General features: G+C 55.9%; 2 protein-coding genes across 4 annotated transcripts in view; one reads left to right on the forward strand and one right to left on the reverse strand.

The window, feature by feature from the left end:
* Positions 1–1,312: 1,312 nt before the first annotated feature.
* On the forward strand, positions 1,313–5,033 carry SLFNL1 (schlafen like 1; the record flags this gene model as incomplete). Its single annotated transcript, XM_047868889.1, has 4 exons — positions 1,313–1,756; positions 3,411–3,878; positions 4,095–4,238; positions 4,911–5,033. Coding segments are annotated over 4 exons (1,179 nt in total), but the record flags the coding sequence as incomplete, so codon positions are not given.
* Positions 5,034–8,916: 3,883 nt separating this feature from the next.
* Positions 8,917–21,182, reverse strand: part of CTPS1 (CTP synthase 1) — a 30,443-nt gene continuing 18,177 nt past the window's right edge. For all 3 annotated transcript variants that reach the window (XM_047872168.1, XM_047872169.1, XM_047872170.1), the window contains 10 exons: positions 18,975–19,063; positions 17,655–17,749; positions 16,916–16,978; positions 15,012–15,055; positions 13,635–13,731; positions 12,537–12,592; positions 12,340–12,436; positions 11,711–11,855; positions 11,144–11,235; positions 8,917–9,838 (listed from right to left, as the gene is read on the reverse strand). In XM_047872168.1, coding sequence (XP_047728124.1) covers positions 11,151–11,235; positions 11,711–11,855; positions 12,340–12,436; positions 12,537–12,592; positions 13,635–13,731; positions 15,012–15,055; positions 16,916–16,978; positions 17,655–17,749; positions 18,975–19,063 — 771 coding nt within the window. In that variant the 3' untranslated portion in view covers positions 8,917–9,838; positions 11,144–11,150. The remainder of the gene's footprint in view (positions 9,839–11,143; positions 11,236–11,710; positions 11,856–12,339; positions 12,437–12,536; positions 12,593–13,634; positions 13,732–15,011; positions 15,056–16,915; positions 16,979–17,654; positions 17,750–18,974; positions 19,064–21,182) is intronic.

Genomic DNA, 21,182 nt, shown 5'->3' on the forward strand with positions numbered 1-21,182 from the left:
CAGACGGAGCCACACAGCCCAGCCATAGTGTGTGTTCACTACCTTGGGAGTCGGGAAGGGGGGGGGAGGAGTTTTCCTGATTGGCTTCCCAACCCGGGGGCCTGAGGCCGGCCAGGAAGTCATTGTTGACTCCTGTGAGATCACAGAGGTGGCTGTGCAGGCCCCACCCACTTCCTGCAGCCCCTGTTCTCCCTGCCCGCCGCGGAGCCCCCAAGATCCCCCCCCCCCCCAAACCAGGGAGCTGCTGGCCAGGGGTCAGGAGTCTGTGGGAGCTGAGGGCGGGCACCCCCCACGCTCCACCAGGAACCCTCAGGACATGAGGGTCATAGGCCTCCCTTTTCCTCCTGTTCCTGTTTGCCCTGAATGCCCCCACCCCAGCCGTGCTAGTCGCCAGGCCCTGACTGTCTCAAGGATCCAATCTGAAAAGATGCAGGCGGGTGGTAGCTGCCGCCCAGAACGGAGGCCGGGTGTGTGGGGGTGAGTGGAGGGCTCCTGTGTGTTCCGTCTGTGCACAGCTCGGGCATGAGGCCCCTGGCCCTGCGGGAGCGGGCGTCCTTAAGGGCGCCAGCTCTGCCCCTCCTCACTTCTGCTCTCTGGACCCAAATCAGAGGATTCGGTCTTAGACCAGGAGTTCTTAAGAAGGGCCGTGAGTCTCCTCAAACTGGAAGGCCGTTTTTCTGGGGAGGGGCCAAAGCTTTCATCAGTGTCCCCTGCTCTAAAAACCCTCTGGCCCAGCCCTGTTTCAGAGCCTCTGCTGGGCTCACACCAGGCTCAGACGGGGCAAGAAGCTTCGGTGTGGCTGCTGCTGGTCCTCCAAGCCCCGGGTTAAAGCTTCCTCTCCAGAGTCCCCTTGAAAAGGTTTCCCTGGGGCCTGGAGGCAGCAGGGACCCCTAGGGGGCAGGAAACCCTGGGAGGCCTCCAGCCTGTGGACTGGAGAGGAAAGACAGGACGTCTGGGGCCCACAAAGGGTTGTGGTGGGGCCCTCAAAGACCTGAGTTCTGGTCCCCTCGGCCCCTCTTTGGGCATATCCCCTCGGTCTTCCCTCCTGTAGAATGGAGGGGCAGGCCCGCATGCTCTGCTGTCTGCCTCAGCCCTGGCTGACTCCCTTCTTTCCTGTCCTAGGCCTTGGGCTTGGGTGGGTGGCAGGCTCCTTCCGGCTGGCCCTCTGCCCTCCCTCCCTCCCTCTGGCTCTGCCCAGCCCCTGCCAATCTGTGAACCTCCCAGGAGCCTCTGCACCCCCTGAGTCCCCTGGGAGGCCCTGGGAAGAACAGCCAGCGGTAAGGAATCCCGGAAGCCCTTCTGAGGGAGACCTCTCCAGGGACCCCCCACCAGGAAGAGATCACCGCAAACGCAGGTGCAACAGCCCCTCATGGAGCTCCCGGGCACACCGCCCCTGCAAGAGGTCCCCGGGGAAGAGTCCCTGCCTGAGGACTCAGGCGTGCAGGTGACGCCCAGCACGCACATTCTCTACGTGGGCCACCTGAACCCCCAGTTCTCAGTGCCTGTGCTCACCTGCCTGCTGCGAGACGCCCTGGAACGGCTGGGGCTGCCGGTGGCACGGGAGCACATCGAGGTGGTGAGGCGACCACGGAAGGCCTACGCACTGGTGCAGGTGACCACCCACAGGGACAGCCTGGCCTCCCTCCCCTGGCGCCTGCAGACGGCCGTGGAGGAGCACCAGATCCTCAAGGAGCTGGTGGCCCGCGGGAAGGAGCTGGTGTTGGGTGACAGCCGAGGGCCCTCGCGCGCCAGAGAGGTAAAGGGGGTGCTTCTGGAGCCACCAAGCCTGCAAGCCCCAGAGCCTCACCCGGGGGCGGGGAGAAGCCTGGGCAGGGGTGGAGGTGCGTCTTTGAGGAGCCAGGGGCAGATCTGCAAACCTGCGGGCTGCTACTCACATGAGCATAGCCTGAGGCTGGCACTGCCTGCTGACTCTGGGGAGGCTCGCTGACCTTCACAGTTTGCCTCCAGCCTGGAAGCGTTTGGAGAAGGGCCAAAGTGTGGGGACTGCTCCCTGGGCCCTTCTGTATTCCATCCTCTGGGTCTGGGCCAGCCCGGGGCCTTCAGGGTTTTCTCTTTGGCCCACCTCATCCACTCGGCTGGCCAACATCAGTGCCCGCTCCAGGCCAGGCTGCACAGCAGAAAGCAAAGGCTCGGCCCTGCCTTAAAGAGCCCTCATCTTTGAGCAGAGCCAGACAGAGCCAGTTACAGCGCTTCGGCAGCCTGGAGCCGTGGGAGGACACAGAGCTGTGGGGACAGATTCACAGAAGGGCTGAAGTCTAAGCTGGGACTCGGGGAGCGCAAGGTCGTTCTAGGCAGGGGGACATGGTGAGGGGGGATGTTGCATTTGCAGAAGGGCAAGCCTTTTGGTGCCGCTGGAGCTCAGGTTGAAGGCTGCTGGGGAGCTGAGGAAGAAAGCTGGGCCAGAGGGCAGGGGCCAGGAAGGGCTTCGAGACCGAAGCAGGGGGAGGGAGGGAAGGTGGGCCTTTATGGGGGATGGGAGGGCGCAGTCAACTCACTGCAGCTGTGGCAGGACACTCTGTGAGACAGGTGATCTTGGTTTTCCTTTTCTTTCGGGATGAAAACTCCGTGGTGTTCAAATGGTTGCAGAACTGAACAGCTCTGTGACTGACATTTCAAGACCTGTGAGCCTGACTTCATGTTTGTGTGGCAGTTTCTCATGTTTCTGAGAAACTGTTTCCTTTGGGAACTGCAGGGCTGGTAGGGATGCGCCCCTCACCACCATGCCCCAGCCCGCACGGCACTCCCAGCCCCGGAAGCCCCTGCTGGAGACTGGGAGGCAGCAAGGAGCCGGGGACAGCAGCAGAGAACCCAGTAAGGGAGGAGTGAGAATCTTCTTGCGTCCAGGGTCAGCAAGGAGGGTGGATGGGAGGTACGGAGGCCGTGATGAGGCCCAGAAGAGGCCGGTGGCCATGAGTCTGCTCATGCACAGAGCCCGAGAACAAAACAGAAACCACGGAAAGGGTCTCAGGAGGGCCAGAGGAGGGTTGAGATTCAGGACTGATCAGTGGTCCAGAAAGCGATAGGCAGGCATTTCAGGGAGACAAGAAGGGGGTTATCTGTTGGAATGATCTTGGCCCCGAGCCTCAGAGGCCAGTCTACAACCTAAGTGGGAAGAGATTGGCCTCCGGGGTTCTGGCCCCCCGACCTGAGAAGGAGAACTCCTTGTCCTCACCATGCATACCATAGCCCAGCAGGAAGGAGCAGTGGCGGCTCAAACCCTTGACTTAGCAGGTTTCCAGCACTGGCTGCAGGACGGTGGGCAGTTAGGCCCTTCCGCCTGGGACGGGGCATTAGGATGCCCCAGCGGGCTGGGCCCCAGGCGGAAGGAGGTGTGTCCCGTCCCTCTTGTCCTGTCCCCCGAGGCTCCTTACTCTCATCCCTCACCCCAGCGGGAGGACAACAGCAGCCAGAGCCCGAGCCCCAGCCCTGCCAACAGCCCCCCGGCACGGGCCCCGCAGAGGTCCCAGGACCGGCCCAGCGGCGCACGCTCCGACAGCGCCATCGTGCACCAGGAGGTCCCGGGCCAGGAGCGCCTCTTCCAGGGCGCCTTCCTGGGCAGCGAGACGCGCAGCGTGGAGTTCAAGCGCGGCGGCGGCGAGTACCTGAGCCTGGCCTTCAAGCACCACCTGCGGCGCTACGCGTGCGCCTTCCTCAACGGCGAGGGCGGCAGCCTGTTCGTGGGCGTCGAGGACAGCGGCCTGGTGCGGGGCGTCCCCTGCAGCCACCGCGATGAGGACCGCGTGCGCCTGCTGGTGGACTCCATCCTGCAGGGTTTCCAGCCCCAGGTCTTCCCCGACGCCTACACACTCTCTTTCATCCCCGTGGTCAGCACCATCGCCTCCCCCACCCCCCTCAAGGTGAGCCCTGGGTCTGTCTGGCCCCCGCGTGATGGCCCCATTCGGCTCTGCTGAGCAGGGCTGGGGGGTGGAGGGTGGGGGCAGAGGGGGGCCGGGCAGAGTGACCGGAGAGGCCAGAAGTGCCCCCTTGCCCCCACGCCCACCAGGCTGCCCCAGGAGCCCGCAAGAGCCAGCCAGGTGGGATTAGCGACCAGAGTCGCTGTCGCCCTTACCAAGGTGATCCGCCTGAGGGTGCGCGCCCCCAGGGCCCAGGCCGAGCCGCAGCTCTATGAGACTGACCAGGGGGAGGTGTTCTTGCGGCGGGACGGGAGCATCCAGGGCCCGCTGTCTGTCCACGCCATCCAGGAGTGGTGCAAGCAGGTAAGCGGCTGGGGCGGGGGCAGGCCAGCAGTCCTGGCCATGCCATCGGGTTTCCCTCAGTGCTCCATCACCCGCAAGCACACGGGGGGTGGGGGGAGCACTGAAATAATCCTGCTACACCCCATGTTCCACCACCGTGGGCTGGGGGAGCCGGGGGGGGGTGGGATGGAATCTTGAGAAGCTTTAAGACCACCCTGAAGACGGGCCATACTATACTGTATTTAGGGGAAGGCCCTTACAATGGGGGGCAGTTAGTGCTCGACAGAGTCCTAAGAAAAAGCCTTTTCAAGAGGGAAACATCAGATGGCAGAAAAGCAGAGGAGAGCAAGGGGCTGGCGGAGAGAGGGAGGGACATGCCCGGATGGCTCCCACCCAACCCTTGAGGAGGCCGGCCCCGGGGGCTGGGATGCTGGCAGGCCCCTCAGGTCAAGCGGCTTCCCTCAGCCCCCAGGGTTGATTTGTCAGGGGTGGTGGCATGGCCAGGAACCCGGCTCCCACCAAGCAGGGAGGGCCATGTGGTCCCCAGTGGCCTTGAGTAGGCCCCCCCTGGGCCCTCCGGGGCTTGCCTTCCTCCGTCAGTTCAACCCTGGGTGGAGGGGGCACACCCGAGGCGGCACCACCTCAGGCCTCTGCTTGTGGGGTGACCCCACCCTCCCCCCACACACACCGCAGAAGTGGGTGGCGGAGTTGCGCACGCTGCAGGAGAGGGTGAAGGTGCTGACGGCGGAGAAGGAGCAGCTCCGGCAGCAGCTGAAGCACCAAGGACCCGGCTCCCGCACCTGCTGCGTCCTGTGAGGGCCCCAGTCGGCGAGCAGGGCCGGGCACCGGCAGGCCAGCTCTCCCTGGCAGATGCAGGATTTCCTGTCTGAGCCGGAGTCCTCCCTTTAAAACCCGTCTGGGCTGTTCAGAGGTGGACGGGAGCGCGACCATCCTCGCTCCTTGGACAACCGCACACGCACGGGCTTCAATCCCGAGCGGACCCCCGTCTGTGTAGCTGAGAAACTGCTCTTAGCACGATCCCCAAGGAACCTTCCTTCCGGAAAGAACTGGTAAAAACTTGGCCAGGGTGATCGGAGGGCTGAGCTGTGAGGGACGGTCCTACTGCCTCAGAAGCTCCCTTTGCCCAGCCCGGGGTCTGCGACTCCAGTGGCGAGACGGGGCCAGAAAGGAATGCGTCATAAGGGGAAAGCCCTTCTGCAGATGGCCAGGCACGCTCGGTAACCGTGCCTGTAGGGCAAACAGGCCACCCTGCAGCCACCACCCCGGGCTTGCTGGAACTTGTGACTGTCAAAGCTCTTTAATAAATTACATGCACCCTGGGGCAAGAATGGTTCTTTTCCGGCCGGCCAGCTGGATGCAGCTGAGCCCTGAGCCCCGCGCCCAGCCCACCTCTGTCCCGGAGGCAGAGCCAGCCCCGGGCTCCTGCCACACGGAGCTATGGGGCCTGGATGGTTGCAATCCATTCCAGCTTTGCCTTAAAGACCGGGTCCCCTGGGGCAAATTGCTACCTCTGTTCAGTTTCTTCATCTATAAGACAGTGAAATGGACTGGGGGCAGGAGCACTTATCATCAGAGCCACGCCCTGTCTCCCCAGCACCTGTACAGGAAGAGTTTGACTTCCATCCCAAGCACCCTCCAGCCACTGGCGAGGATTCCTGCTCTGGCCATTTCCCCTGTCATCTCCACCAGCCGAGCCAGAGACTAGAAAGCCAATGTCTGATCATACCCTGCTCGGGCTCAAAGAACTCAAAAGAACTCCCCATTTCATCAGAAGCCAAGTCCAAACAGTGGTCTATACAATTGGCAAGTTGGCCCATCTGACCTCAACCCCTCCTGCCCCTTGCTCCTGTGTTCCAGCTACACCCACCAGCTTGTTTCATGAACACACTTGCTTCAGGGCCTTTGCACTGGCTGCTTCCCCCCTCCCCCCCAATGCTCCTCCCCCGGAGAGCTGCAGGACTATTTCCTCTCTGCTCCACTTTCAAGTGACAGGGAAGGATATTCGCTACCCAGCCCACTTCAAATTATACCTCCTTCCCCAGCACCCCCCTTCCCACTTTCCTGCTTCCAACCTTTTTCACCAGTGCACTTGTCAGTCACTTTCCGTAGCTTTTATTTATAGCTGTCCCCTCCCCTGCAGTAGAATCCATGCTCCGGGGGACAGCGGTCTGGATCTGTTTTGTTCATGGCTGTTAAGTTCAAAATCTCAGACATGGTGAGCATGTAGTGGCTGCCAAATAAATATCTGCTGGTGAAACAAGGAGCCACCTAGACTTAGGTCTGAGCCACTAGAAAACCATGGAATCTTGTCAGACGGCATTTCACAGAAGGGCCTGCAAAACACGCTTTCCTTGGGGCGCCTGGGTGGCTCAGTCGGTTAAGCATCTGACTTCGGCTCAGGTCATGACCTCCCGGTTCATGGGTTCAAGCCCCGCGTCGGGCTCTGTGCTGATGACTCCTCAACCGCTCTCACGCATCAGTCACCCAAACCCGGGGCCTGAATCACATTTCCAGAGGCCACTGGGAACCAGCACAGAGGTTGTGCTGATCAAGAAGTCAGGAGAGGGGCCATTTCTGAGCACCTTCCACGTGCCGGGCGCGTGCTGGATGCTGGTCCAGGCAGCACGACCCTCAGACGTGCTCTCCCTGGGAACGAGCCAGTTTCTGCCAAGGCAGGCGCAGTCATGTTGCTGAGCTGCTGCAGACTAAGAACTGGCGTGGACCACCTGGGTTGAAGCGAAGGACGCCCGAGGAACTTCTCCCCCAGAAGCTCTGGACACCGGTCAGTCACCACTGGGTGCGGAAAGCCATCCTCCGGTCCCGGCGTCAGCCCAGCATGGTCCCCACTGCCACAGCCAGGGTGGCAGGGCGGGTCAGGCTTTGTAAGCCCCGGAAGGCCAGTCCTGGTCCCTTCTCTAGGAAGGTCACCCGAGCGGGCAGCACTCAACGACTCGTCCACCGAGGCGCTCTCCGATGCAGGGGCGGGAGATCGCCCCGCCGCGGGGCCTTTGCAAACCGCCCCACACCCGGCCGAGTCCTAGCGGTTGTGGGGAGCGCTGCTGTCACCAGTGGGCACGTCGGAGTCCTCCGTTGGGGGAAGGCTATTGCGAAAATGATTTAGACGGTCTGCTGAGACCACCAGGTGGAGACCGCGGTTAGGATTCACCCCATCGGCCGCATTCAAAGTCCCGAGACTGGGATGAAGGCCTCTGCGAGTGAACACATTTTACTTTGGTCCATGAGAACCGGAGACAGACGAAGGCAGCGAGGTTGCTCGTGCCTGGTCGGGGGCAGGAACACCAGCTTCTGGGCTTTGGCCGTGATGGGTGCGTGGAAGCGTGCAAGAAAAAGGAGGCCCACTTCTCCGGATCTCCCCGACGGAGGGGCTGGGCTAAATGGTGACATTTTCCTCCCCAACCCAGTTTCTCGAGGGTCGGGGAGGAAAGGCTGTGGACCACTGATGGGCAATCCAGGCTGAGCCTCTGCCTCAGGCTGTAGAGAGGAGCCAGCTCATGAGTGGGTGAGCTCAGCAGCCAGAGGGGGGGCGGGCGGGCACCAGTGTCCCCAACAAGGACGGATGCAGTATTGCTCACTGCACTCTGGAGGACACAGCCCGCAGGACGCTGCCGTGGTAGCGGCCAGGGTAGCAGGAAGACCACCCTGAGGATAAAGCAGTCCTGCTGGCTAACGGTCGTGGGTCCGCTGCTCCCTGGCCACACACATGAGGGAGGGACCGACATAAACAACACGCCCATCCCCCTTTTCCCAAGATCAAGCAGCACTCGTGCTGAGTGAATCTCTACATGCTGAGAACCTAAATGTGAAGCCTTTTGGGGAAATTCTAGTTTCCCATTGAAAAAGAGGGTGGCTTAGTCAGTTAGGCGTCCGACTTCGGCTCAGGTCATGATCTCACGGTCCGTGAGCTCGATTCCTGTGTCGGGCTCTGTGCTGACAGCTCAGAGCCTGGAGCCTGCTTCGGATTCTGTGTCTCCCTCTCTCTCTGCCCCTCCCATGCTCTTGCTTTGTCTCTCTCTCAAAAATAAATAAATGTTTTAAAAAATGTTGTTTTTTAAAAAAGAAAGGCTCCTCTGGGCACCTGGATGGCTCAGTCAGTTAAGCATCTGACCTCAGCTCAGGTCATGATCTCTCGGTTCATGGGTTCAAGTCCCGCGTTGGGCTCTGTGCTGACAGCGTGGAGCCTACTTCGGATTTTGTGTCTCCCTCCCTTTCTCTCTGCCCCTCCCCCACTCACGCTGTTTCTATCAAAAATGAATGTTAAAAAGAAAAAAAAAAGCTTCTCAAGGCGCCTGGGTGGCTCAGTCGGTTAAATGTCTGACTCCGGCTCAGGTCATGAATGACCTTGCAGTTTGTGGATTCGAGCCCCACATCGAGCTCCGTGCTGACGGCTCAGAGCCTGGAGCCTGCTTCACATTCTGTGTCTTCCTCTCTCTCTGCCCCTTCTCTGTCACGCTCCCTCTCTCTCTCAAAAATAAACATACATTAAAAAAAAAAATGGCTACTCTCAGTTTTTAAACGAAGTGTCATCAGATCGTCCACCAAAGGACGCCCCACTGGAGGAGAGCCAGGTACTGAGAGTTCAGGTGACACAGACATGTCTGGCTGCCACACTCAGACGTTCCCCACCGGCCGCGGCGTAAAGCACATCACAAAGCGTGGCTCATTCTGCATTATTTATTTAAGTTAGAGTATACACGGGGGCCAGCCAGAATAGGACGGGCACACGGCGGTGCCTACTGTTACGTCACGTTACGAAAATAGCTTTCCATATTGCATTTCAACCGCAATAACACCGTTCTGGAAGGAAGAAATCCCCTCAAGCAAAGCTGTCTGTAGATGAGAGGGTTTTAAAGGCAGTTTCCCCAAAAGATTCTTTGTTCTTTTTTCTTTCTTTCTTTCTTTTTTTTTTTTTTTTAAGCAACCCCTTGATGCAAGGAGTATCTCCCAGCCCCAGGAAGAGAAGTGTGGCCAGAGCACAGGGATGCAGAAACCACGCTTCCGAGAGACCGCTCACCTGCTGTTCCATGTGACCCCAAACTAACCGTTCCCTTTGGACGACAGTACCAGTCACAGCGGGCGGCGGGCGGCCCCGCAGAGCAGGGGTTCCCAGCACCGGCCGCAGTGAGCACTCGCCAGAATCGTCCCTCCGCACGCACTAGGTCCGCGTGGCACACACATCCCACGGTCTAGGCATTCAAGGGGAGGCGACGGGCTACACGCCTGGATCCACCACGACAGGAGGTAGTTTGGAGAAACGAGGTGACCGGTGGGCGCTCCACCGGCACGCGCATCATCCGCTCCTGCCCAGAGGACCCGCTCCTCGGCCAAGAGCTTTGGGGACCACACGGGGCGTCCACACCGGGCTTCCACACGGGGTTTCCACACCAGGCGTCCACACGGGGCGGCACTGTGTAGGAGCCGATACACAGGATGGGACATGCGAGTCACAGAGTCTTCCAAATACCTTTCCCCCATAATAAAATAATCTTAATAAAAACATAATTTAAAGGAAGTGTCAAAAGCTGAGTGTAAAATCAAAGCTGTAAACTCTCAAGTCCGAAGGCTGTCTGGAAGAATCATCCCTGTTAAACAAAAGAAAGAGAGAGAGAGAGAGAGAGAGAGAGAGCAGTTACACGATGTATGTTCCAGTAGACAAGTGAGGATTTCGTCGGCTGCTGTGGCAAACTACGCCAGGGGCTCAGTGAGGACCAGCGGCAAGAACCTAACGCGAGGAGTCAGAAGCTGCATTGGTGATTCCTGCACCCCCACACATTTTCCAGACCTCAGGGGCTTCTTCCTCCACCCCGACACCGGGGCTCCGGTCGGTGCGCCCGGTGTCCTCGCAGGCCGCTGGAGGGGGAGCCTCCACTCGACGCAGCAGGGAGCGTCTCCACAGACCTGACCCGCCACCCACTGACCGTGAACGCTTGCTGTCTATAGCGCAGTTTCTCAGACCAGCAGACACCCCCCTCCCCCGGCAGAGCGATGCACCCTCCCCCCAATCCCCCCCGCCCCCGCCCGGCAGAGCGATGCACGCGTGCGTGTGTGCTAACGGAAACCAGCGCCCCCTCACACTCTCACGGGCCAGTGGCTCAGGGTCCAGGGCGGGAGGGGCACAGCCGTGCGTGTGAACGTGAGGGGCGCAGGCTTCAGGAGGCCGCCCGCCTGTGGTGGGGCCCCCAAACATGGGACCGCGAGACAGCCCTGGTTCCTTCAGACCCCACGGGTTCCTGCCACCCCAACCCCCTTCCAACACCCCCACCACCAAGATGTGGATTTTTGCCGACACGGTTCACTCAGTTATCACGATATTTTATATAATTCACGGCAGTGCCCAAGGCTACTGGACTTTATAGACATACAAACCCTGTCACCATAAAGACTAACGTTCAAAGCTGGCCCGGTAACTGTTCAGATTCTGAGGGAGTTCGAGAATCAGCAGCAGTCAACATAAAAGCATTGTAGGTATCAATCTTAAAGCACTTCCTGACGAAAGCCTGAGTTTCTGCAAAAGTGACCAACGCCACTTTGTCATACCCATCACCTCCATCACGATCTCTAAGTTTACAGCTACATGAAATAACAGGGTCTGAGAACCCAGTTCCCCCAGATTTGGTCAGACTGGCACCTGACTGAAGCAATCGGTAACAAGACAGCTGCCCAATGACTCGTGTCCCCTCCGCCCTGCACTGGGGTCCCCGAGGCAGGGGGACGGGTGCGCTGTAACTCAGACGGGCCTCTCACCTGGCTGATGCCCACACGGACCCTACCACCTGCATTCTGGGCAGATGAAGTTCTCCACACTGAACCTTCGCGATATCCTTGCAATTCTAGTATTATCGCCATTAAAACAAACAAAAATACTACAGCTTAAAAACACCACTTACGTCATCATCAGTCATGATTTATTGACGGAAACTTCAACTCGGTGATTTCAGAGTCCGGGGAGCTGCTTCCACTCCTGTCGCTGTAGGTGTCCCTGTGGAATTCAGATGGTTTATTCGTCGTCTCCCACCAAACACACGCTTTCCTTCTCTGTTTTTCTAGCCACCATCACCACAGGGACACCTGCCTACACACAGCAGGAATCAGACGCTTTCCTGCCTTATGTATTTAGCATGGAGCTGTAGAGGGATTTTCTTCTTCTAGTTACAAAAGACATACGTTCGACTTACACTGTGGTCCTGATACTCTACCCACCAGCTCAGGGTGAGGATAAAGTCGCAGCGGGGCAGGAAATCCACCAGGGCTGTGGCCGCCAGCCCGTCAAAGACAGTTCCCCACGGACCCAGGGTCCTACTGCTACATGGGATCCCGGAGGCCAGGTGCTACGGTGAGGGGCCCCGGCCACCACAGGGCGGGGGTCCGGGCGGCACAGAAGCAGCCGGGAACACCAGGGAGACCACAGTAACGGGCAGGGGACACCCTGATGGACTACAGAGGAGTGACCGCACCTGGGCGAGAGCCTGCAGCCTTTCTGGAGGTAATGCGGGAGCCTCCCCACGGAGGCCAGCAGAAGGCCAAAGTACGGAGGCGAAGGCTTGATGGGCCTGGACAGGAACTCAGGGTGGTATTGGACTCCAACGAAAAAGGGATGCTCTGAAACAGACACGCAGAAGCGGCGCTTTCGTCATGTGCATAGAACACAACAGATGAGCAAACCTTGTCAAATGTTTCACCTTTCTACAGACCTTAAAATGATCGAAAACCAGCATCTGAATCAGAACCTAGAGAAAGGCAGCCAGAGAACGGGGGGAACGGATGCTGTCGCCCTGCTCGCTGCCTCCCCTCGGGGGTTCCCGCCCCAGCTCCCCCTGCTCCCTGGCTTCCGTGGGACCGAGTCCGCAGGTCGTCAAGATCGGAAGTGGAGCTCAAGGGCCAAGTCCAAGCTCTCATTCTGGAGAATGAGGACCGAGGCCAGGAGCGCAGTACTGGCTGAGGAAGGACAGGCTCCCCAGGGCTCCGGGTGCCTCGTTCTCCAAGAGCACCCCACCAGGGCCAGGGCCCTCCCTACCACCGTCAGGCCAGTGCTCACCGCCACCCCCCTCCTCCCCCCGCCCGCGCACAGCCACCCCGCGCTCACCCTCCAGCTCCACGATCTCCATCCGCTCTCCCCCAACATCCTGGCCAACAAACTTCAAGCCCTGCTCCTCCAAACACTTTTTCAGGACTGGATTCACCTATGGAAACATGAAGAGTAAGCTGACTGACCTCTCAGCTTACTTCTCTAGAGTAACCGGAAGGAGGAAGGTTTAAAAGCCACAAAGCTCCACCCCTTACCTCAAATCTGTGGCGGTGCCTCTCTTCCAAGTAATCCGGGTCTCCATAGAGTTTCCCTGGCAAAAGCAAGCATGCTCCCGTAAAGAGTCCTGATTCCACAGAACAATCTATTCACTACTGCCTCTTGCTCCCCAGTTTACTTTTGAATCACCTACACAGCCAGGCCTTTTGAAGGTCATTTCTAGGATTCTCCAGGCAACCACAGCCTCCTGCCTATAGCAGCACCATTTGCGTGAATTCTTGGGCTTGGACTGTTTTGACCACACCAAGAAAAACTAGAACAGCTGTTTCCTTTCCATCACCACCCTCCAACCTCGATTACTGAGGCACAAGAGCACTTTCCTGCTGGAAACTGCCTTGGAAAACACACCAGGACATATCAAACAGTGGAAGCCTAGAAAGACACTTCCAGAGCTACAGGGATGGTCCTCGGGGCAGCGCCATGCGGTTAAGTCACAGGCACAAAGAGCCTTGGCACCAGGGCTGTGGGGTGAGGCCCCCAAGTCCACAGAACACAGAGCTGGAAGGACCCCAAGGCCACCTACTCAAGTGACTCAAACTGACAGACACATGGGGCCCCGGCTAGTAAAGACAGAATTTTCCCAGTGGGCAAGAAAACGAGATTGAATGGAGTAATTCTCCTAAACGTTCCCCCCCCCGCCCCAATTTTCTCTAGATCTTTAGCGCATATTAGTACTTTTCGACTAAAACCTTGTTAGGTTGGACCATACGAAACTGCCTTTCTGGGGGACAGAAATCGCCAACATTGGCAGTTTAATTCGGTCCAACCGAACAGACGAGGTACAGGACAGACTGTGTGGGGAGATTTCACCTGCCTCCTTCTGGTCAGCCGCCCACACCCAAGGCCCCCAGGGCCCTGAGCGCACTGCCTGCAAGCTTTCTAAGAGCCACACTGCTTCTCTGGTTATTACAGCACATCCTAGAAGAATGTGACTAGGAAGGGGGGAAAAAAAGACCTCAAAAGCAAGAACAAAACCAAAAAAGTCAGCCTGGCTCTTCGGAGCCCCAGCAGCAGCCCAAGACGTGCGTCCTGGGCACGCAGAGCTGAAGGCGGGGCCGGTGAGAGGCCGCTCTTACTCATGACCGAGTTCTTGGTCTGGAACAGGGTTCTCCTCTTGCCCAGCCTCATGGTTCCGCCCATCTGCCCAGGATTGTGTTCTGGCATGTCTATGACCTGGAGGTGTTCAAAAAACAAACACACGCTACCAAACTCTGCCTCCGTTAGCAGACTGCCTACACTGAGTGACAAGAGCCTGGCAGGAGGCTCTGATTCCCCAGCCCTTCCTTACAAGAGATGTTTGTCACTGGGGAAATGCCTCCCATAATCGTTCTGTGAACCTGTGTTGGGTAGCGGCTTAATCCTTTAGCCTGTCCTCCTGAGCTGTAGGACCGAACACAGCTGCTCCTGCCCGTGGCCCTTCCTGCCCCCAGCACTTCGGACCATGAGGGCTGCTGGGCCACAACACGCTCTGGAGACTAACGTAGCGGCACGGATGTAAGACAGGATATGCTGATGTTACAGCACGTGTCCCCTCCACCGGACTCATGAGCCACTCAGAGGACAGGGATGCTTCTCCAGGGTTTGCCGGGTCTAGGCGGGAGCCTGGCGGACGTGTGTGGGGCGGAGAGGCCGAGGCCCCCCCTGCCATGGGAGCCCAGCCCACCGCTCAGTCCCGGGGTCCTCTGAGCACTTTCTAAGGCCTCCAAGCCTCTATCTGGGCCCTGCTTTCCCACCACCCCAAGGCTGCACACTTCAAACCCTTCATTCTTCTCCTCCTGAGCTCTTAGTATTAGCAAAGTTCAACTGCAGGTCAACAAGCATATCCCGATGCTGTTTAAATGCCCTTAGATCAAGAGCTTGGTCCACTTTGTTTATCACAGTGTCTCTGGTACCAAGAGCCTGCCTGTCACCCCCGGGATAGGAGATTCAAAGATGGGTAAAGGCGCTATTCCTCCCCAGGAGCCATATGCCTCTGACAGGAGACATCACACAAGGTACAGGGGCCTCCAAAAGCTTTGGTTACGGTTAAACACATCAGAACCATATTCCATGGTTCCTGAATAACATGCCCGTCTCCCAGGGTTGTCGGGGATGGAATGAATGAATACACGGTAAGTGGTGAGAACAGTGCCTGGCGCAGAGTAAGTGCCCATGTGGGTGTTTCGTGTCAGTACAAAACGATCGTTAGAGTGCTAAGAGGAGTTAAGGGCTAAGGGGAGTGGGGATGAAGAGTGATTTTAATCAGGAACCACCCTGGTTGGCTGGGGTGATACCCGTCTTAAAAACTTTCTGTTGTGAACTGGGAAGAGAAGTGAGAAACTGCACAATGAAAAATAAAAGAGTTCCTCCTATCCAGTCTGAGGGTTCTCTGGGTGGAGCCAGGGGGTCTCTTTCCGGTGCCCACCCCCTCCACACCCTTCTAAGCCCTGGTAACGTTCAAACCCTGGACTCACCACAGGATGATTGGTCTTAGGGTCAAACTCTGTAGAATTGGCATCTGAAAAATCAAAACACTTACGTTACGAAGAGTTACAAACACACCTGATTATTGAAAAGTGTCATTCCTAAGCCCTAACTCACAATTTCCCTCCTCGATGTAAAGCGATCCTTCGGTGATTAGAACAAAACTAAGGATAACGTTAAGATGTGAAGGACTCAGTGCACAAACACAGGTGAGTTTTTCCATTACACCTGTTAACTCTCTGGGAAGTCAAGCTGCACAAAATGGGGAAATCAAAACCAATGGCACAACCTCATAACCTTTATTTAGCTAACGCATCCTTATGACAGTTCTTACGCTGTTCTGTCCATTTTTTCCTCTCAGGCTGCATCTCTCCAGGCTGGAATACATTCCTGTCCTCCTGTGCATCCTACATTGCACTGCCCCACTGCCTCCCTCAGCAGCTACATCAGGAACTGATTTCAACACCCAAATAAGCCTTCCTCTCCTTTACTGTATTTGTGGTCTAACCATAAGCAAAACCGCAAAGACTAGAAGAATCAAGCTCCTGGTACAGCACGGCTCCTTTTGTGTGACAGACGAGGTACTGTTCCTAACCACGGCCAGGTCCCAAGCAAAGCTAAGCCTGTCACCAAGTCACTCACCCACCTGGGGACCCGAGTGGGCGACAGACTGTAACTGGGCAAGGGTCCAGGGTGCCCAGAGGGCCAGCTCTGGGGTGGTGGGTGCTAAGACGGTGCCCGCCAGAGGCTCAGGAGTCAGAACTACAGGGCATGCTGCCTATAAAACAGCCACCGTGCCCTCAGGGTAACTCTCAGAAAACATGTGCAACGAACCCAATCCTAACAGTCAGCTGGCCACAGGAGAGCCGCTCATCCTTTGTGGAGCCAGGCCGCTTTTACACGCCTCAGGACGCTTGCTTTGTTTTTCTTACAACTTGTAAGGTCTTTCTGAAAACCTCATGTCTGTCAGCTGGGCTACAGAGACTAGCCTCTCCATTGCCCCAGTCCTCGGGCTGTGTGGTTCCGTCCCCCACCGACTGCACTTGGCCTTGGGACATTAGCAAGCTAGTTAAGTGCCTACACACTGGGCCGGTCATTTTGGAAGCTGGTAGGTCGCCAGGCTGTGAGAAGCTTCGGCTGAATTAGTGAATGAGGAGCCTTGCCACGTGGAGCGAACCAACTGGATGTCCCTGCTGGGCAGAGCTGGATGGGGGGCAGGATCTCAGATACAGGGCGCAGAAAACCAGCCAGCTGAGTCCACTCAACCCACAGCATACGGAGACACGATAAAACGTTGGAAGTCACTGAGTTTTCGGGTGGCCTGGACAGTTAGCCAGGCACAGGGCCAATATTACGGAGTATTTCCTATTTGCCAGACACTATGCTGGGACTATTCACATGCACTATTCCATTTAATTCTTACAACCATGAGAAATAGGTACCATTATCACCCCATTTTATAGAAGGAACAGAAGCCAAAAGGGCTAAGTAATTTATCTACAATCACCCACAATAAGTGACTCAGAATTTGAGCTCAGGTCTGACCAGCTCCAGGGCCCAAGTTCATGATAACCGCACAGCCTCACACAGGCCAGAGCTGTCGGCTTCTTGCTCGGCAGAAGCCCAGGGATGGTGGCCACGGGGGTGGGCATGCAGGAATCTGCAGGGGCAGAGAGCCCAGGCTGCTTGCTCAGCTGTGACCCCTCCTTCCTGTGGTCGGGCTGGCAGAGCCACGCGTGCGCCCTCAGTGCACACAGGGTTCCCCTTTGCTGTTCCCCGCCAGGTACGGAGAGACCAGGCCTGCCCTCCTCTACCATCACGCAGGAGGCAGCAGGCTTCACGCGCTTCAGGAAAACACTTTGGCAAGAATGTAACAAGTTTAACGAACACTCACCTTGCCATCCCAGCACATTTCTGGAAAATTCAACCACTGCCAGCTGCATTCCTAGGCACACACCTTGCAGGTGGAGGGGAAAAACAAATGAAGCTCCATTAAAAAGGCAGCTCCTACGTTTCCCACCAGCCTGTCCTGGACTTTGTGTCCTGTCTGCTCGCAAAAGGACAATCACAAACTCTCATGTTTTCCTGCTGTAAACATGCACCCCCTGCTGTGTCATCTGTATCAGCTTTCGAACACTGGATATAAGTGCATATGAAGATGCCAAGTTTTAGAAGCTATTTGGTTCTAGAAATAAGCAACACTCTACTCATATTTAAAACTTCAAGTTTTCTTATCCTCTCATTAGGTTCCCATTTACAAGGGATCAAGTTGAAAATTACTACAATTTGCAGCACCAGGAAGCATCCAAAACCACTTGGCCCAAATTCCAAGCGAGGATATAAAACCTAGCTTCACATGTCCTGCCCAACAGCCGGGCTCAGCGAACAGCCAAAATTTCCTGATTGCCATTTCATTCTCTCCAAGGTCCACGACACGGACACGTGGACGAACGTACAAGCTCTTAAAACTTTTCACGCTTAAGGGAGTCTGAATTTCTCCCAAACAGAACCAAACTGGCTTCTACTTGAGCTGACATCTAGAACGAGGGCGCCTAAGCTTGCTTCCAGTGACCTCCCTGTTTTATTTACAGGCTCCCATGCGGCCCCTTCTCCTGACCTCTCCTACTCCTTACCCAAAAAAGGCTTCTTCTGTTTCCGAGCCCAGGCGATGGCTTGGATCTTTCCTTCTGTCCCCCGAACGCCAAATCCCCCGGGAACCAGCACTCCACTGTACAAGAGAGCACACCACAAGGCAATGGACCCTGCCCACCAGCCCAACTCGCAGTAAGCACCCAAGGAGCCATTCCCAAGACACGGATGCCACGAAGTCACTCCGCGCATTTTGCCACTGGCGCTATATCGTGATTGCAAGACTGCCAGTGAGCTGTATATAAACACCAAATACTATGAACTTGGAAGATGCACATGAAGGGGCGCCCGGGTGGCTCAGTCAGTTAAGCGTCCCACTTGGGCTCAGGTCACGATCTCATGGTTCATGAGTTCAAGCCCTGCGTCGGGGTCTGTGCTGACCGCTCAGAGCCTGGAGCCCATTTTGGATTCTGTGTCTCCCTCTCTCTTTGTCCCTCCCCGACGTGCACTCTCTCTCTCTCAAAAGCAAATAAACATTAAAAAAAAAAAAAAGATGCACAGGAAATGTTTCTGAGTAATGCTACAAAACGCTTACAGGTAAAAGGTGGCACACACGGATCCTTTCCTAATATTTAATATAAGTTATATTGCTATAAATGCAACTTTTTACTTCTTGGCTTAAAGTGCTCCCCTGAACGGGAAAGGAGCCTTCCTCGTCCTCTCAGACGGCCTGTTGAGCTTGGGGTCTCATTCATAGCTATAGGGGCCCATAACATCCAATTGTTCCAGTGATCTAGAATTTTGTGATTTTCTACTATAAATAATGGCTGCCAAAAACAAACCATGAGACTCCACTGAAGGGTCCTCATCAAATGTTCCAGATGAAAATCTTTAAAAAATTTTTTTTAATCTTTATTTATTTTCAAGAGAGAGAGACAGAGAGAGAGAGAGAGAGAGTGCGTGAGCAGGGGAGGGGCAGAGAGAGGGAGACCCAGAATCCGAAGCAGGCTCCAGGCTCCGAGCCGTCAGCACAGAGCCTGATGCGGGGCTTGAACTCACGAACCACCAGATCATGACCCGAGCTGAAGTCGGACGCTCAACCGACGGAGCCACCCAGGCGCCCCCCTCCCCGCCCTGGTGAAAACCTTTAAGCCTCATGAGTAGATGCATACGACAAATTTCAGATTCAACTGTGCTGATAAGCTGTGTTTCTGTAAGGCTTAAATCATCCAGACTGCGGCCCTTTCGGTAATCAAAAGCCATTCAAAAAGTAGATTACCTACTACTGGTGCACAAGAGCCCGGCACTCTACTTCCCGAGCCCACCCCCGAGCCCCCGGAAGCCGGGCACAGGGCACTACTCACTGGGCGCTACAGAGCTTCTGCCAGGCTTCGTGGTAGCGTACAGGCTCCTCCTGCAGGGTGCTGGGCTCCAAGTCCGTGGAATCTATGTACTGGGGACATAGGAGACAAGAAGTAGGCCGTGACACCAGAGCTGCTTTCTTCCCCGCATTCCCAAATTGTATTATCAGTGTCCTATCTCCCTTAAAAATCGGGTTTTAAAATTAGAACCTTCATATATTTAAACTCGGTGATAATCTCCAGACTTGAAAATCTTTCTTATATTGTAAAATACAAACGTTTCCTTCAAAACTCATTTGCCTCCCCAAGGCCCTATACTCAGCACACTGGAGCGGCTCTGCCGTGTCCTCTCCATCCGGGATACACCTCCCCAAGCCCACCTTCAACCCAGGCTGGTTTTTTTTTGTGTGTGTTTTTTTTTTAATGTTTTTATTTATTTTTGAGAGAGAGAGAGAGAGTGAGCGGGGGAGGAGCGGAGAGAGGGAGACACAGAATCCGAAGCAGGCTCCAGGCTCTGAGCGGTCAACACAGAGCCCGACACGGGGCTCAAACTCATGAACTGTGAGATCATGACCTGACCCGAAGTCGGATGCTCAACTGACTGAGCCACCCAGGCGCCCCCAGGCTGCTTTTCATTTTGTTCACCTTTACTGAAGTATAACTGACACACAATAAGATCCAGGCATTTTAAGGTGCACACTCTGATGAGTTTTGTCAAACACACACACGAAGGTGTGACCACCGCCACAATCAATGGCGAAGAAAACTAGTGCCATCCCCGGAAGTTCCCTCTGCTCCCCTGCAAGCAGTCTCCTCTCCACTTCCTGCCCCAGAGGCCCCTGGCTCTGCTTTCTGTCACCACAGATGCCTATTCTAGAACCTCACAGAAATGAAAACATACAACATACAGCCTCCCGTGTCTGGCTTTTTTGGCTCAGTATGTTTTTGAGATTCATCCCTGGGCAGTTTCCCACTGTAGAAATATACCTCAGTGTGTATATTGCCTCACTCTGGATAGTAAGGGTTGCTTCCAGACTTAGGCTATTAAAATAATAGTCCTTTTGTATAAAATTGTGTGTGTGTGTGTGTGTGTGTGTGTGTGTACTTTTGTTTTCACTTCTCTTGAGTAAATACCTGGGAGTGGAACTGCAGGGTCATAAAGTGTACGTCTACCTTTATATGAAACTACCAGACTGTTCTAAAGCGGTTGTGACATTTCACATTCCCACCAGCAAGGCATGAGAGTTCCACATCCTCACCAACACCCGTAGCCCCTCTGGCGGGTGTGTGTTAGCATCTCAGAGATTTCATTGGCATTTATTTTCATCTGCACTGAAGGTGTTGACCTTGACCGTCTCTTCACATGTATCAGATGCATCTCTTGTGGGCGTGTCCATTCAAATCTTTTGCCCACTTATTATGTCATTCACCTTTTTCCCTGCCTAATACCCTGCAGTGACTTCCCTAAACCTCAGGGTAAGACCCAGCTGTGGCCCAGATGGCGGGATTCATGACCTCACAGGCCTGTCTCCAGATATCTTCTGAGTCACACTTGTCCATCCACGGACCTCCCAACTATTCCCCATCTCCAAGCCCTTGAGTATTCTCTACCTTCTGTCTGGACGCCCTTCCCTTCTGCCTTACCCATCTTCCCAAAGTCTCCCAGAGTCCCTCCTTGAGGAAGTCTGCCCTCCTCACACGTCTACCCAGACAGATTCACCCCTTCTTCTGTGTCACATCTCAGAGACCTCACTGACTCATTCACCTCTCGGCCCCGCATCTAACGACAGGCACAGACTATGCCTGAGTGGATACAGCAGATGAATGAGCCAAAGCAGCAGCAACAGGAAGTCAGGGAAGTGGAATAAGATTCCATAATTCTTAAAATCTATACAGTAAGACATTCCACAGCAACCTGTTCGCAAGCACAAAGCAAACTAAATTATGACGCTGAGAAACACCTGGTGAAGTAGAAGGCCAGCCCCAGTGCCAGTGGGGAGGACAGCCGGAATTGGAGTCCCGAACCTTAATACTCTATTGCCCCAAGAAGATGAGCAGGGGCCGTGCCCCATCGGCTCAGCTCCCGCCCATCAAGTCATAGGGCAAAACACAAGACGTGCTATTCCCTGGAGGCTGCCCACATTCCAGGCACTGACCAGGCAACTGGACATACATTTCAGAGAAACCTCCCAGCTCCAACAGGTGGGTGTT

Source organism: Prionailurus viverrinus, chromosome C1, assembly GCF_022837055.1.
Source record: "Prionailurus viverrinus isolate Anna chromosome C1, UM_Priviv_1.0, whole genome shotgun sequence".
Lineage (NCBI taxonomy): Eukaryota > Metazoa > Chordata > Mammalia > Carnivora > Felidae > Prionailurus > Prionailurus viverrinus.